At 43.2% G+C, this 14,143-nt stretch overlaps 1 protein-coding gene across 5 annotated transcripts in view; it reads left to right on the forward strand.

Annotated features, from left to right (window-relative positions):
• Window positions 1-14,143, forward strand: part of LOC139277177 (protein TASOR-like) — a 52,132-nt gene that overhangs the window by 7,969 nt on the left and 30,020 nt on the right. For 4 of the 5 annotated variants that reach the window (XM_070895280.1, XM_070895281.1, XM_070895282.1 and 1 more), the window contains exons 2-7: window positions 8,515-8,663; window positions 8,757-8,849; window positions 12,107-12,179; window positions 12,368-12,459; window positions 12,939-13,073; window positions 13,255-13,382. In XM_070895280.1, coding sequence (XP_070751381.1) covers window positions 8,515-8,663; window positions 8,757-8,849; window positions 12,107-12,179; window positions 12,368-12,459; window positions 12,939-13,073; window positions 13,255-13,382 — 670 coding nt within the window. Of the gene's footprint in view, window positions 1-8,147; window positions 8,421-8,514; window positions 8,664-8,756; window positions 8,850-12,106; window positions 12,180-12,367; window positions 12,460-12,938; window positions 13,074-13,254; window positions 13,383-14,143 lie in introns of those variants that run through there. The other variant, XM_070895284.1, reaches the window with a different exon arrangement.

Here is a 14,143-nt window from a genome sequence, read left to right on the forward strand (position 1 = left end):
CCCGCTGGGGGGGCTCTCTCTCAAACCCGCGCCCCCTCCCCCCGCTCTCTCCTCTCAACCGCGGCCCCCCCCCCCCCCCCTCCCACCGCCCCCCTCCCCCGCTCTTTTCCTATGAACCCCGCGCCCCCTCCCCGCGCTCTCTCCTCTGACCGCGCCCCCTCCCCCGCTCTCTCCTCTGAACCGCGCCCCCTCCCCCGCTCTCTCTCTGAAGCGCCCCCTCCCCCGCTCTCCTCTCAACCGCGCCCCCTCCCCGCTCTCTCCCCTCAACCGCGCCCCCTCCCACGCTCTCTCCTCTCAACCGCGCCCCCTCCCCGCCTCCTTCAACCGGCCCCCCCCGCTCTCTCCTCTCACCGCGCCCCCTCCCCCGCTCTCCCTCCAACCGCGCCCCCTCCCCCGCTCTCTCCTCCTCAACCGCGCCCCCTCCCCCGCTCTCTCCTCTCAACCGCGCCCCTCCCCGCTCTCTCCTCTCAACCGCGCCCCCTCCCCCCGCTCTCCTCTCACCGCGCCCCCTCCCCCGCGCTCTCCTCTCAACCGCGCCCCCCTCCGCCGCGCTCTCCTCTCAACCGCCCCCTCCCCGCGCTCTCCTCTCAACCGCGCCCCCTCCCCGCGCTCTCCCTCTCACCGCGCCCTCCCCCGCCTCTCCTCTCAACCGCGCCCCCTCCCCCGCGCTCCTCCTCTCTCAACGCGCCCCCTCCCCCGCTCTCTCCTCTCAACCGCGCCCCCTCCCCCGCGCTCTCCTCTCAACCGCGCCCCTCCCCCGCGCCTCTCCTCTCAACCGCGCCCCCTCCCCCGCGCTCTCCTCTCAACCGCGCCCCCTCCCCCGCGCTCTCCTCCAACCGCGCCCCCTCCGCGCTCTCCTCTCAACCGCGCCCCCTCCCCCGCTCTCTCCTCTCAACCGCGCCCCCCCTCTCCCGCTCTCTCCTCCCACCCACCCCCTCCCCACCCCCTCCCCACCCCCCTCTAAAAATCCTCAAGATCTAAAAATAGTTAATCATCATCATAGGCGGTCTCTCGAACGAGGATGACTTGCTTCCACATGACTTCACAGATGTTTCAATGAAAGACCCAATGTTAAGTCGTTTCTGAATAGCATGATCATTTTAGGTTATATTCATTCAGAAAATGTGTGTTAACTAAGTCTGTTGTGTCCCTTCAGTAATGAGCCTGTTTTTCCTTTAGCTCTCATTTCAATAAGCCTTTAGGGGAGAGGTAGATTTTAATGCTCAAGTTGAGGAATATTCAAACCAGTTTCTTTTTGCCTAGTCATTCATTAACTATGTCCACTGTTAAAGGGTGAAAGTATAAAATAGAAGCCCTCTGCATTGCCCCAGTAATGTGATAACTTCAGATTTCTCAGGATCAGAATGCTGAGAGACTCAATTAGTACCAAATTACAGGGAACTTGGGCACAAGTTTTGAACCAATAGGATTTGAATCAAATCTACTTGTCTTTTTGGCAGTCTTTACATTTGGATGAGTAGCTTTTTAAATCTATTATTAAACTATTCTATTAAATGTATGATGATATATCCTAGCAACATGGGGTCTTGATTCCAAGAGAGAGGATCTAGTAATGTTGAGAAGAGATTAGGTGTGTGATGTATTCTATTGCTGATAGGTTCTGGAGGCCAGATCATATATTATTTTAATAATGACATGGCTCTAAATTAATTAGGTGAGCAACCAGACAAAAACTGGCTCAGATTTCATACAGTAGAACTCCTCCGGTAATCCAAGGAAGACTAGTATTGAGCATTGCTTTAATGTGCACTACTCAAAATTCAGTGGTTTGTATATCATGTTTTCAAGTTCCAATCCTGTTCATTCTAATGTTACACGGAGCAGTGGAATCATTGTTTATTTTTTTTAAAAAAAGGATATGGCTAGGCTCTGCTTCTGGAGGCATGATGTGTGGCACTAACTGGCCAAGAACTACTTGACTTAAGTATAATTTTGGTCCTTTTTTAATGGAGGATTTGTGATATTTCTTGAAAATTCATGTTGATATTTTCAAATAATGCATGCCTTTGTTTTTTGTTTTCCCATTATTGGCAGTGTGGCTAAGCCCATTTTTAAAAACTCGTGCGTTAAAATTTTCGGAATAACTTTGGCGCAATAAACCACCTTTCAATCCACCAGCTGAAAACACCTGACTCAGGACAGGTGCTTAGAAAATTGGTTAAAAAGTGACTGCAGTCAGACTAGATATATTTGAATGTTTGTGGATGACGTTTTGCTTTTGATCATTCCAGAGTGGGCAGTGTAGCTCTGGCTGGTGCTGCAGTGCAAGGTACAGTGACAATTCAGCATTAGGCAGCATTGAAGAGATTTAGTAGTGAAACTTTCCATCCCTCAAAGTTATTTTGCGATGGGAAATACAAGGGTGGGTGAATATTGGAACTTAATATACACCCATCTGAGCAAGATCGTGAATACTTGATGTTTCAGCATTCAGCACACATGATGCGAAGTAAAGATTGTTATATCTGCCCCATAAAAATAAATTGACCATAGACAATCAATTTCTACTTGCTACACCACTATCCCTGTGGCCTGAGTAAGACTGCTGAATTCTCTGCTGTAGACCTATAGCAGAGGATGCCCATACTCACTTCACACATGATTTGCATAGTTGACAAAGGAGGGCTTTTCTTCTGGAGTCGCTCTATCTCCAGAGATGGTGCTAACCCATAATTCTTCACACAATTATTCCGGAAGAATAGAATCGAACAACATAGAGGATATGTTAAACTTGCATAGAACCTTGGTTGGACCACATTGGAGTTCTAGTATCCATATTACATTAAAGGGTATCGAGGCACTGGAAAAGGTGCAAAAAATATTTACGAGGATAATATAAGAACTGAGTGATTATTACGATCAGGAAAAACTGAACAGATTTGGTTTTTTTTCCCTAGAAAAGAAAAGGATGAGGGGTGACTTAATAGAGGTCTTTAAAACTCCGGGCCAGAATTTGCAGTGGGTATGATAGTGTATTCTGAGTACGTCATCATACAGCCTTTGAAATGGATAGCAAGTTTTGGATTTCCGCATGCGTTGCATGTGCACTAAATCCCGAACTTGCGATCTGTCAAATTCCGACTTGACAGATCATCCGCACTGACCAGAAAACCTCATTGCTGACGTGGAGTTGGGCTAATTGCCCACCAACTGCCCAACAATTACTTATCAAAATTTTACAGCTGTTGAAAACGGGTGCAGGGCCTGTTTCCACAGCGTAAGGTGATACCTCCTGACATGCAAGTCATCTTAAAAATGTTTGAGGCCGGAAATGGAAGCATTTTAGGATTTTGTCCATGGAACGTATTGTCCATGAAAAGTTTGGAGAAAGTGATTGCTACACTGATAGCTTTTTAAAAAAAAAACTGAAAGTATAGATGTTTATCCCGGAAGATTCTAGTCATGAGGGTTTGTTTTCCCTTTTCTGGAAATGTTAAATGACTGAGACCTTTTGTTTGATTGGAGCACCAGGCCATGTGATCCCATGTACCCCTCCCTCCGCACTCACTGCCCCCTGGGATTCATGGGCCATCATGCTGCCTCCTAGTATGCTTCGTCAAACAGTAAGTTCGCGAAGAAGTTTGCAGGTAAGTTTGCATTTTATTCGGATGCCGGCGGCGTACTCCGTAGGTGCAGCTGCAAAATCTGCCCCCTTGAATGGGGTAGAAGTAAAGATATTTCTACTTGTGGGGAGTCCAAAACTAGATATCGTAAATATAAAATAGTCACTAATAAATCTAAGAATTCAGGAGAAACTTCTTTACCCAGAGGGTGGCTCGAATGTGTAACTTGCTATCACATGGAGTAATTGCGGTGAGTAGCATAGATGCATTTAAGGGGAAGCTAGATAAATATGTGAATGAGAAAGTAATAGAAGGATATGCTGATTGGGTCGGATGAAGTAGGGTGGGAGGAGCGCCTGTGTGGAGCATAAACACCGCATAGACCAGTTGGGCCAAATTCTGTGCATGTAAACCCTAGTTCAGTCATTTATTTCCTCCACCTTTATTTGTTTAAGGATAAATGTCGATGGACTACATTTGAAATTTTTGATGCTTTCTAGCTATGACTGTAGCAGCGAATAGTTTAAGCCTGCAGCTATTAACTTAAAGTTGTAGTTGCTGCAGTCATCTGCTTATGGGTACAGATATAGTCAATTAAATTTCACTCAGGAAGAAAATACTAGCATTTCTATAGTGCCTTTTTTGCCCTAAGGGCATCTTAAAAATGCTTTACAGCCAATTAATGATTTTTGAAGTATAGTCGCTGTTGTTTTGAAGCCAAACAAGGCAGCAAATTAACACACACCAAGGTCCCACAAACAGCAATGAGATAAATTACCAGGTAATCTGATTTTATGGTGTTGGTTGAGTGATTCTGTTGGACACCAGGAGAACTTCCCTACTTTTCAAATAGTCCAATGCAACAGATTTTTAATATTGGAACTTAAAAATCCCTTAATACGCTCGATTTAAATCAAATTCACGCCATTTGATTGCAAAGTTAACTTTTAAAAATATAACCCACTTAATTTCTGCACACTATCCTGGTATGGATTCACATGTACTTCTAGCCCAGTGGTTAACTAAAATAGCCAGTTTAGATAGTGATTGTCTGCTGGCTCTGTGATCATGAAGATTCAGACATGCTGGATTCTGTTGACAATTTCAGATCGATACTGCCACTGTCCCTTTAATCCCATATGCTTCAATTTTGCTAATAAGCCTATATGTGGTACTTTATCAAATGCCTTTTGAAAGTCCATATACACATCAATCTTCAACAAATCTATGCTCACTGTCATTTTATCCAAGTGATAATTTTTGTTTCTTGATTATTGTCTCAAAGTTTTGTCTCCACCAAAACACAGTATTTAATTAGTTGTTTTTTTTTAAAAGCTTTTGTCCCCCTGCCTCTGGTTAGAAAGCCTGGCAGATGACATATTTGTTTCACATTCTTGTGTGAAAAAATGATCGAGATGATCAAAAACACGAAGGCAGAATATTATCTGAATGGCGGCAGATTAGGAAAAGGGGAGGTGCAACGAGACCTGGGTGTCATGGTACATCAGTCATTTGAAAGTTGGCATGCAGGTACAGCAGGCGGTGAAAAAGGCAAATGGTATGTTGGCCTTCATAGCTAGAGGATTTGAGTATAGGAGCAGGGAGGTCTTACTGCAGTTGTACAGGGCATTGGTGAGGCCTCACCTGGAATATTGTGTTCAGTTTTGGTCTCCTAATCTGAGGAAGGACGTTCTGGACAGGTTAGATGCAGGAAGAATGTCCCCGATGTTGGGGAACTCCAGAACCAGAGAACACAGTCTAAGGATAAGGGATAAGCCATTTAGGACTGAGATGAGGAGAAACTTCTTCACTCAGAGAATTGTGAACCTGTGGAATTCTCTACCGCAGAGAGGTGTTGATGCCAGTTAGAAACATAGAAAATAGGTGCAGGAGTAGGCCATTCGGCCCTTCTAGCCTGCACCGCCATTCAATGAGTTCATGGCTGAACATGCAACTTCAGTACCCCATTCCTGCTTTCTCACCATACCCCTTGATTCCCCTAATAGTAAGGACTTCATCTAACTCCTTTTTGAATATATTTAGTGAATTGGCCTCAACAACTTTCTGTGGTAGAGAATTCCACAGGTTCACCACTCTCTGGGTGAAGAAATTCCTCCTCATCTCGGTCCTAAATGGCTTCCCCCTTATCCTTAGACTGTGTCCCCTGGTTCTGGACTTCCCCAACATTGGGAACATTCTTCCTGCATCTAACCTGTCTAACCCCGTCAGAATTTTAAACGTTTCTATGAGGTCCCCTCTCATTCTTCTGAACTCCAGTGAATACAAGCCCAGTTGATCCAGTCTTTCTTGATGGGTCAGTCCCGCCATCCCGGGAATCAATCTGGTGAACCTTCGCTGCACTCCCTCAATATCAAGAATGTCCTTCCTCAGGTTAGGAGACCAAAACTGTACACAATACTCCAGGTGTGGCCTCACCAAGGCCCTGTACAATTGTAGCAACACCTCCCTGCCCTTGTACTCAAATCCCCTCGCTATGAAGGCCAACATGCCATTTGCTTTCTTAACCGCCTGCTGTACCTGCATGCCAACCTTCAATGACTGATGTACCATGACACCCAGGTCTCTTTGCACCTGCCCTTTTCCTAATCTGTCACCATTCAGATAATAGTCTGTCTCTCTGTTTTTACTACCAAAGTGGATAACCTCACATTTATCCACATTATACTTCATCTGCCATGCATTTGCCCACTCACCTAACCTATCCAAATCGCTCTGCAGCCTCATAGAATCCTCCTTGCAACTCACACTGCCACCCAACTTAGTGTCATCCGCAAATTTGGAGATACTACATTTAATCCCCTCGTCTAAATCATTAATGTACAGTGTAAACAGCTGGGGCCCCAGCACAGAACCTTGCGGTACCCCACTAGTCACTGCCTGCCATTCTGAAAAGTCCCCATTTACTCCTACTCTTTTCTTCCTGTCTGACAACCAGTTCTCAATCCATGTCAGCACACTACCCCCAATCCCATGTGCTTTAACTTTGTACATTAATCTCTTGTGTGGGACCTTGTCGAAAGCCTTCTGAAAGTCCAAATATACCACATCAACTGGTTCTCCCTTGTCCACTCTACTGGAAACATCCTCAAAAAATTCCAGAAGATTTGTCAAGCATGATTTCCCTTTCACAAATCCATGCTGACTTGGACCTATCATATTACCTCTTTCCAAATGCACTGCTATGACATCCTTAATAATTGATTCCATCATTTTACCCACTACCAATGTCAGGCTGACCGGTCTGTAATTCCCTGTTTTCTCTCTCCCTCCTTTTTTAAAAAGTGGGGTTACATTGGCTACCCTCCACTCCATAGGAACTGATCCAGAGTCAATGGAATGTTGGAAAATGACTGTCAATGCATCCACTATTTCCAAGGCCACCTCCTTAAGTACTCTGGGATGCAGTCCATCAGGCCCTGGGGATTTATCGGCCTTCAATCCCATCAATTTCCCCAACACAATTTCCCGACTAATAAAGATCTCCCTCAGTTCCTCCTCCTTACTAGACCCTCCGACCCCTTTTATATCCGGAAGGTTGTTTGTGTCCTCCTCAGTGAATACCGAACCAAAGTACTTGTTCAATTGGTCCGCCATTTCTTTGTTCCCCGTTATGACTTCCCCTGATTCTGACTGCAGAGGACCTACGTTTGTCTTTACTAACCTTTTTCTCTTTACATATCTATAGAAACTTTTGCAATCCGTCTTAATGTTCCCTGCAAGCTTCTTCTCGTACTCCATTTTCCCTGCCCTAATCAAACCCTTTGTCCTCCTCTGCTGAGTTCTAAATTTCTCCCAGTCCCTGGGTTCGCTGCTATTTCTGGCCAATTTGTATGCCACTTCCTTGGCTTTAATGCTATCCCTGATTTCCCTTGATAGCCACGGTTGAGCCACCTTCCCTTTTTTATTTTTACGACAGACAGGAATGTACAATTGGATATATTCAAGAAGGAGATAGATATGGCCCTTAAGCTAAAGGGATCAAGGGGTATGGAGAGAAAGCAGGAAAGGGGTACTGAGGTGAATGATCAGCCATGATCTTATTGAATGGTGGTGCAGGCTCGAAGGGCCGAATGGCCTACTCCTGCACCTATTTTCTATGTTTCTATGTAAGGTGGTTTAAAAAGTACACTTGAGTAAGAAGCATAAGGTAATTAGGAGGTCCTAAGGAATCGGGAGTTCCTCTTGTCTTATGGTATGGATTGCAATATTGACTGATTATGTAAAGCACGCTTGTACACATGCTTACATTGGGTTAAGAAGAGGGAGGCAGCAATGCCTGATGGTTAATGAACCATCTTAAGTAGCTAACACGGCATTGACCCTTAGCACAGAAAATAGAAGATGAAAACATACACTCAGTACTGAATAACAAGGACAATGGAGAATCAACACGCTCTAGAAAGATAACATACCCTGGGAAGCAAGGTCAATCAACACGTCATGAGAAACTGAGGCAAAGTTGAACATATTCCAGAAGGGTGACGCCATAGGAGATGGACAGGTGGGGGAGAAGCACTCCGAGCCAGTCTGAGCAGTACGCCAATCGGTGGTTTTGTAGGAGGGTCACGCACCTCGGAAAGCTGTATAATTGTAATTGTAAAACCTCTGATCGAAGAAGTGTTCATCGGAACATTTCCCGAGCATGTTTGAATAATAAACTGGTTAACCAAGATTTCGTCCGCGTGGTTCCAATACGGGCAGGTGTTGATTCCTTATATCGGGGAGTCCACCTTGAGGAAGAGAAGTCTTTTTACCCCAACAATATGAAGTCTGTTGGCAAAAAGCACAATGCTTCTTGATACATTGCAATCTACAGTAAAAACTATGTTCACATTGCAAACTAGGGGAAAATATAAAGTATTTCTGAAAATGTGCTGTCAATGTACTAATTGAATAAATTTGCTTTCAGAGCTCTGTCAACTAGTACCAGTGGGCTCCAGAGAATTTAGACAAGATATTTTGAAAATTCTCAATTCTTCTTGCCTGGAGACTTCATCCAGCGCTACCTTCACCTATTTGAAAGCTAGTATGGTTCACAACGAAAAACTAGAAAAAGAGGTTGGTATATTTCATCATTTTGATTTAATTTATTGCATATGTTCTTTCCAGGTTGCGCCCATGTGAGTGAAATGTATTTTTTAATATTTCTAGTACGTGGAAAAAAGGAAGGAGCTGAGAAATGAGGGTCGAACTGAAAAGGAGTTGGCAGAATCATATGCATTCTTGCTTCCTGACAAATCACAGGTGTGTATCGCTCATTTTTATTGAGGTAACATTTTTGAAACTACCCTGTTGAGTTCTGCTTTTGTATTTTGACGTACAGTGCCACCAATCCATCTTTCTGCAGTTGAAATTTGTAAAACGGGCACGTTTCAATGTTCCCAACATATTCACGTGCACCATTTCATCTATGAACATGTCTGGCTCAATATTATTGAACTTTAATCACCACTTGTATTGCACTGCCCCATAAATTGTGTAGGGGAGCTTTAACTTAAATTTGAGATGCGTTTTCTTTGTTTTAATTCCGTGCTCTGATGACAAATCAATTCAAAAGACTAGTACTTGCATGTAACTTCAGCAAGGCAGTATGACAAAACTGAGTGCAAATCTACACATAGATTACTACACCCAGTATGTAGAAGTATCCACTTTGAAACTTTTTAACCTTATAGATAACATACTGTTGTAGGATGTCTATACCAGTGTAATTAATGTTGTCTGTTAAGTGGAGTGCATTTACCTAATTGCAAATCTGGAATTGCATACCAATTACTATTCATTTAAGCATGCTTCACACAATTTAGGAGTGAAGTCTAGCTTGGTTGGTTCTGCAGCAATCCTCTATGCACATTAAAAATGGTCATGACATTGCAGGCAAGAGGTGCTGCACGTGGTTTACTCCTGTTTTGTATGAAGTCCAGTGCCATGGTGCCAGTTTGCTTTCCCAGCTCCCAGCATTCGCTGCTCCTCGTGTTACTACTAAATTCCTTCATGTTTGCTGACATCAATCTTTTACCACGTCATTAAAAAGTATAAACACTTCTGCTTAAAAACTATTTTCCACCCACTATTGTCTTTTCTTCTTTCTAAAGTCTTGTAATGTATTTTTATTTAATTTCACTCCATTACTCCCTGTTTTGAGGCTTTCCAAATCAAACTTCTACCCCACCCATAAGACAAAGACTATGCTGTTCAAATGTATTAATATTCAGCTTGCTGTCCCTCCATCTTTGACCTCACTGCAGTCAGCAACTCCTATCCTCTAGTCTCCTTCACAGTCATGGTACTCCTGTCTCGTGATTTCACTCCTACTGTTGCATCATAACCACCACATTACATTCAATGCCTTCTCCCCCAGTGCCATCATGGCCACCTCTAATGTACCTTTGGGGTCCAAGATTGGAGAACTACTTACTGACAATTCAGAAGGATGGCATCTGACTACACTCAACTGTACTCTCCATCCACCCCAGGACTATTGTCACTCTACAATTGCCTCTCTACAATTGCCTATCTGGCATTAAGAAGTGGATGAACCAAATTGTCCTCCAGCTAATTGTTGGCAAAACTGAATGCATCCATTTCAGCTACTGAAAAAGAAAGACTTGCATTTATATAGCACCTTTCATGGCCACCGGACGTCTCAAAGCGCTTTACAGCCAATGAAATGAAGTCACAGTTGTAATGTGGGAAACACGGCAGCCAATGTGCGCACAAGCTAGCTCCCACAAACAGCAATGTGATAATGACCAGATAATCTGTTTCTGTTATGTTGATTGAGGGATAAATATTGGCCAGGACACCGGGGATAACTCCCCTGTGCTTCTTCGAAATAGGATCTTTTACATCCACTTGAGAGAGCAGATGGGACCTCGGTTTAATGTCTCATCCAAAAGACGGCACCTCCAACAGTGCAGTGCTCCCTCAGCCTAGATTTTTTTTTTGTGCTCGAGTCTCTGGAGTGGGACTTGAGCCCACAATCTTCTGAGTCGGAGGCGAGAGTGCTACTCACTGAGCCATTGCTGACACATGAAAACACCTGCATTCCTCCATCGCCCTTCCAGGACAGAACCTTGGAACAAGGCTAAAGGTGCTCATTCCTCGACATTGCTTTCTACCCTACATGTTTTTCTTTATTTCCTCTCTCTCGCTCCAAAGGCCTGCCACTCCTTCCTTTTTGGCTCCCTGTACCCCAGAGAATTTGCTTCAAGCCCTTTGTTAGCCTCGAGTCCCTTCATCTCCTCACCCTCTACAATCTTCTCCAATTATGTCCCTTTGAACACCCTCTGCTCCTATGAAACCTGCATGTTTCCCATTCCTTGCTTCGCCTGTCATGGTTGCTCCTTCAAGCACTCTCTCTGCTCTGACTGTTGCTTCTATATCACTGCTAAGTGCTTTGAAGCATCTCTGACAAATGCTATAGAAATGTATTAGTCATTGATCCTTTAGAGAAACAACGTAAAATAAATTGTCAACCTATCTGCCGATTTGCAAAGAAGGTTGGTGGGGGAAAGCGAGCAAAGCTATACAGCCAATCCTGTGCTCCCTAAAACCCTTTAGAGAACATGAAACAGGCACAAATGAATGAGCATACAAGAGGACAGTCACACAAATCATCATTTTACACTCTGCACAGTGTATGTTCCCTCTTCTGGTCTCTGGTAATGTGGTCATTTGGTACTGATGCATTTTTTAAAAAAAATTAAAAACTTTGTCTCCACATTTGGTTCAGCATCTGTGTACCAACATCTGCAAAAGGCTTTTAAAAACTGGCCAAAATACAATTGCAAATCAAGAAACACTCAAGATTGTTTGAATGCTTTTCAGCAAAGTGTGACAATTTGCCTGTCATTTAAGGGGTCTAAAGTTAGATCTGGATTAATTTCAGACTGTAATATATGGCAAAATGGTCATGTTTGGCTGGACAACGCGACAGTAGTTTAATAACCAACCCCATTCCCTTTGCCAGGATATATACCCAAAGGTGTTTCAAGAAATTTTTCAGGATTTAGGGATGCCCAGAAATAGATCTATTTGCCTTGTAGACATAATTTCTGCTTGAAAATGAAGGCTGCCTCAGCCTGGGAGCCCGATAGTCTCCTTTACCTGGATACATTTCTCTTGCGTCTCCTGATAGAGTAATTCAAAAGATTCACACGGATGGAGCAATTTTGGTTTCCTTGTTTAGTTCCTGCAGTGCAGCTAGTGATTTGTCTGTTTCAGTTTTGCTTCATGGACAGATCAGTGCAGATTCTGGAGCTTTGTATGTTATAGAGATCACGTGTGGCACTGCTATTTGCAATGTCATGACAACATTTATAGATGCATGCATAACATTTGATGTCCCCAGAATCAGCCAGGTAAGCTTTATTCCTACAGTATGTGGAGGATGCATATAGTCAAAACCCTACAAAGTAGGTAATTATATTTTATTATTTTATTTGTGTATCTTAAAAATGAATCAATGGCTTTTCAATAATCACTTTTTTTCCTGCTAGATTCCCATTATTTGTGAGAAAGGGTTGCCTGTGGGGAACTCCAAAGTAACAATTCTCGGAAATCCTACAATGGGTAAAAAAAAAAGTATTTCTTCACTGAAGCAGTAATTGGTATTTTAAAAGATGCATAGTGTTGTATAATTATCTTGCTTAAGTTCTTACTGGAAACATTGAGTATTTAAATTTTCTCATTATCCTAATGGAAGCCTTTGAAACAGCAAGTGAGGATTTAATAATTTTTTTTTTACCCCTCTCCACCAGGCATTTATCTTTCAAAATACTGTGACATACTTCAGCCCAATCCTTTCGATAGTGGAAGGAAGGCAGATATTATCATTTTCAAAATCATAAAGGTAATGTCTGACATTTATTTGAAGGCAGCTGTTTTGTCTAGTGTTTTAATTTGCACTTCTCTCTTCACCCCACACCACCCCAACTTTATTCCTATGCAATAAAATGTACTTTTTCTATATATTTTAATGTTATTCTGCAGAAGGCTGAGGAATAAAGATTTCAGTGTTTCAAAGTACAACATTTAGTGGTGGAATGGTGATGCTGTACAGGAGGGCTGTGGTACAACAGAATACAGATACTCCTTGTCATTTCTGATGTGGTGATTCGCTGGCCACCTGAGGCAAGGCAGTGAGTGGAGGTTCGGTGTTGGCCCTCGGTCATGTAAAATGGGCGGTCATCTTTCTGTGATCAGTTTGGAGCAGTATTGCCAGAGGACTGGGAACTGATCCCAGACCAATTACTCATTTGAAAATGGAGCACCATTTGATGCCTTTAACACACGCATCTAATTTTGACTTGTTTACTCTTAAATTTTCAGGGAAGGGTTAAAGCTGTGTTTGATAACACCACCAAGAATTTCACTCCTCCAACACCGAAGCACGATTGCCATGTTTTTAGAAACCTTAACCGGGTCATTTCGCTGTTCACTTACAGAGCATTTGATCTAACACAGGTACATTTTGAAACCCCTATATGTATTGTAAAGACAATATGCATTGTCATTTCCATTCCTTGAAATAATTAATATTTGATTTCATATGTTATATTTCCTGAAAAGTGAGAATTCAGTTTACTGTTGATGCAGATGTGATCTAAATTAACTTTATTAACATTGTCACTTTTTAATTTTACAGTTTTATCTTTATGAATTTGGAAATGAAGGCATAAGGCAGTATCCAAGGCATGTTTGCCCCTATGCTGTGGTATCCTTTGTTTACAAGGAAAATAAAATTCCCAAAATACCCAAACCAATTGTGCTCAGGTAAGGAAAGTGTGTGTCTTTGTTTTACACCCACTATCTGAAAAGGGACTTAGTAATGCAAGTTGCTATTGTGATCTGTTCTTCTATTATGGTCTTTAAAGAGGTGTAACTTAACATTTTTATTTCAGACTGTATGGAACAGATTTTTTCATACTTGTAAAAATGTAATAACATGATCTGGCGCTTCTAGTTGGTCTCATGCAGGGCAGCGACAGGGTACTGTTGGCCTCAGTGCCTCTGGATTGGTGAGGGGGAAATCTAGCAAGATTGCTGATTGATATCCTACAGCATTTGCTGGGAAGTGTGCGTGGATGCTGGATGAGAAGATTAGTCTCGACTATAACTTTTCACCTCGTCCTACCGCAGCAGTTGAGCAGTCTGCTAACACTTGCTGTCGTAAGTAATGGCCGCTTGGTTGAAATATTGGAAGGCGACTGACAAACCCAGAATCTTGCTGAATAAGGAGTCCATGGCCTGGATTTTTGATTCTGCTCATTTTGGGGGTGCTAATGGCGACGGGGCAGTAAAGTTTGCACCCAGGAACAGTTTGAGCCTCCGTCAGCAAAATTCATCAGCTGGGCCCTGAGTGTGGTGGGGAGGGCTATTGGAGGCATTACACACCTCTCTTAGGGTGCTAGGCCGGCTGAGCAAGCAAAAATACAGAGCTAAACAGCCGGTCTCTGAGCACTAAGAGCTGCTTGGGAGGCCAAAAAAAAAATCTAGAGAAAGAAAAACACCAAAAACGTTCCCAATAAATAACT

The sequence above is a fragment of the Pristiophorus japonicus genome, chromosome 12 (genome assembly GCF_044704955.1).
Source record: "Pristiophorus japonicus isolate sPriJap1 chromosome 12, sPriJap1.hap1, whole genome shotgun sequence".
Lineage (NCBI taxonomy): Eukaryota > Metazoa > Chordata > Chondrichthyes > Pristiophoridae > Pristiophorus > Pristiophorus japonicus.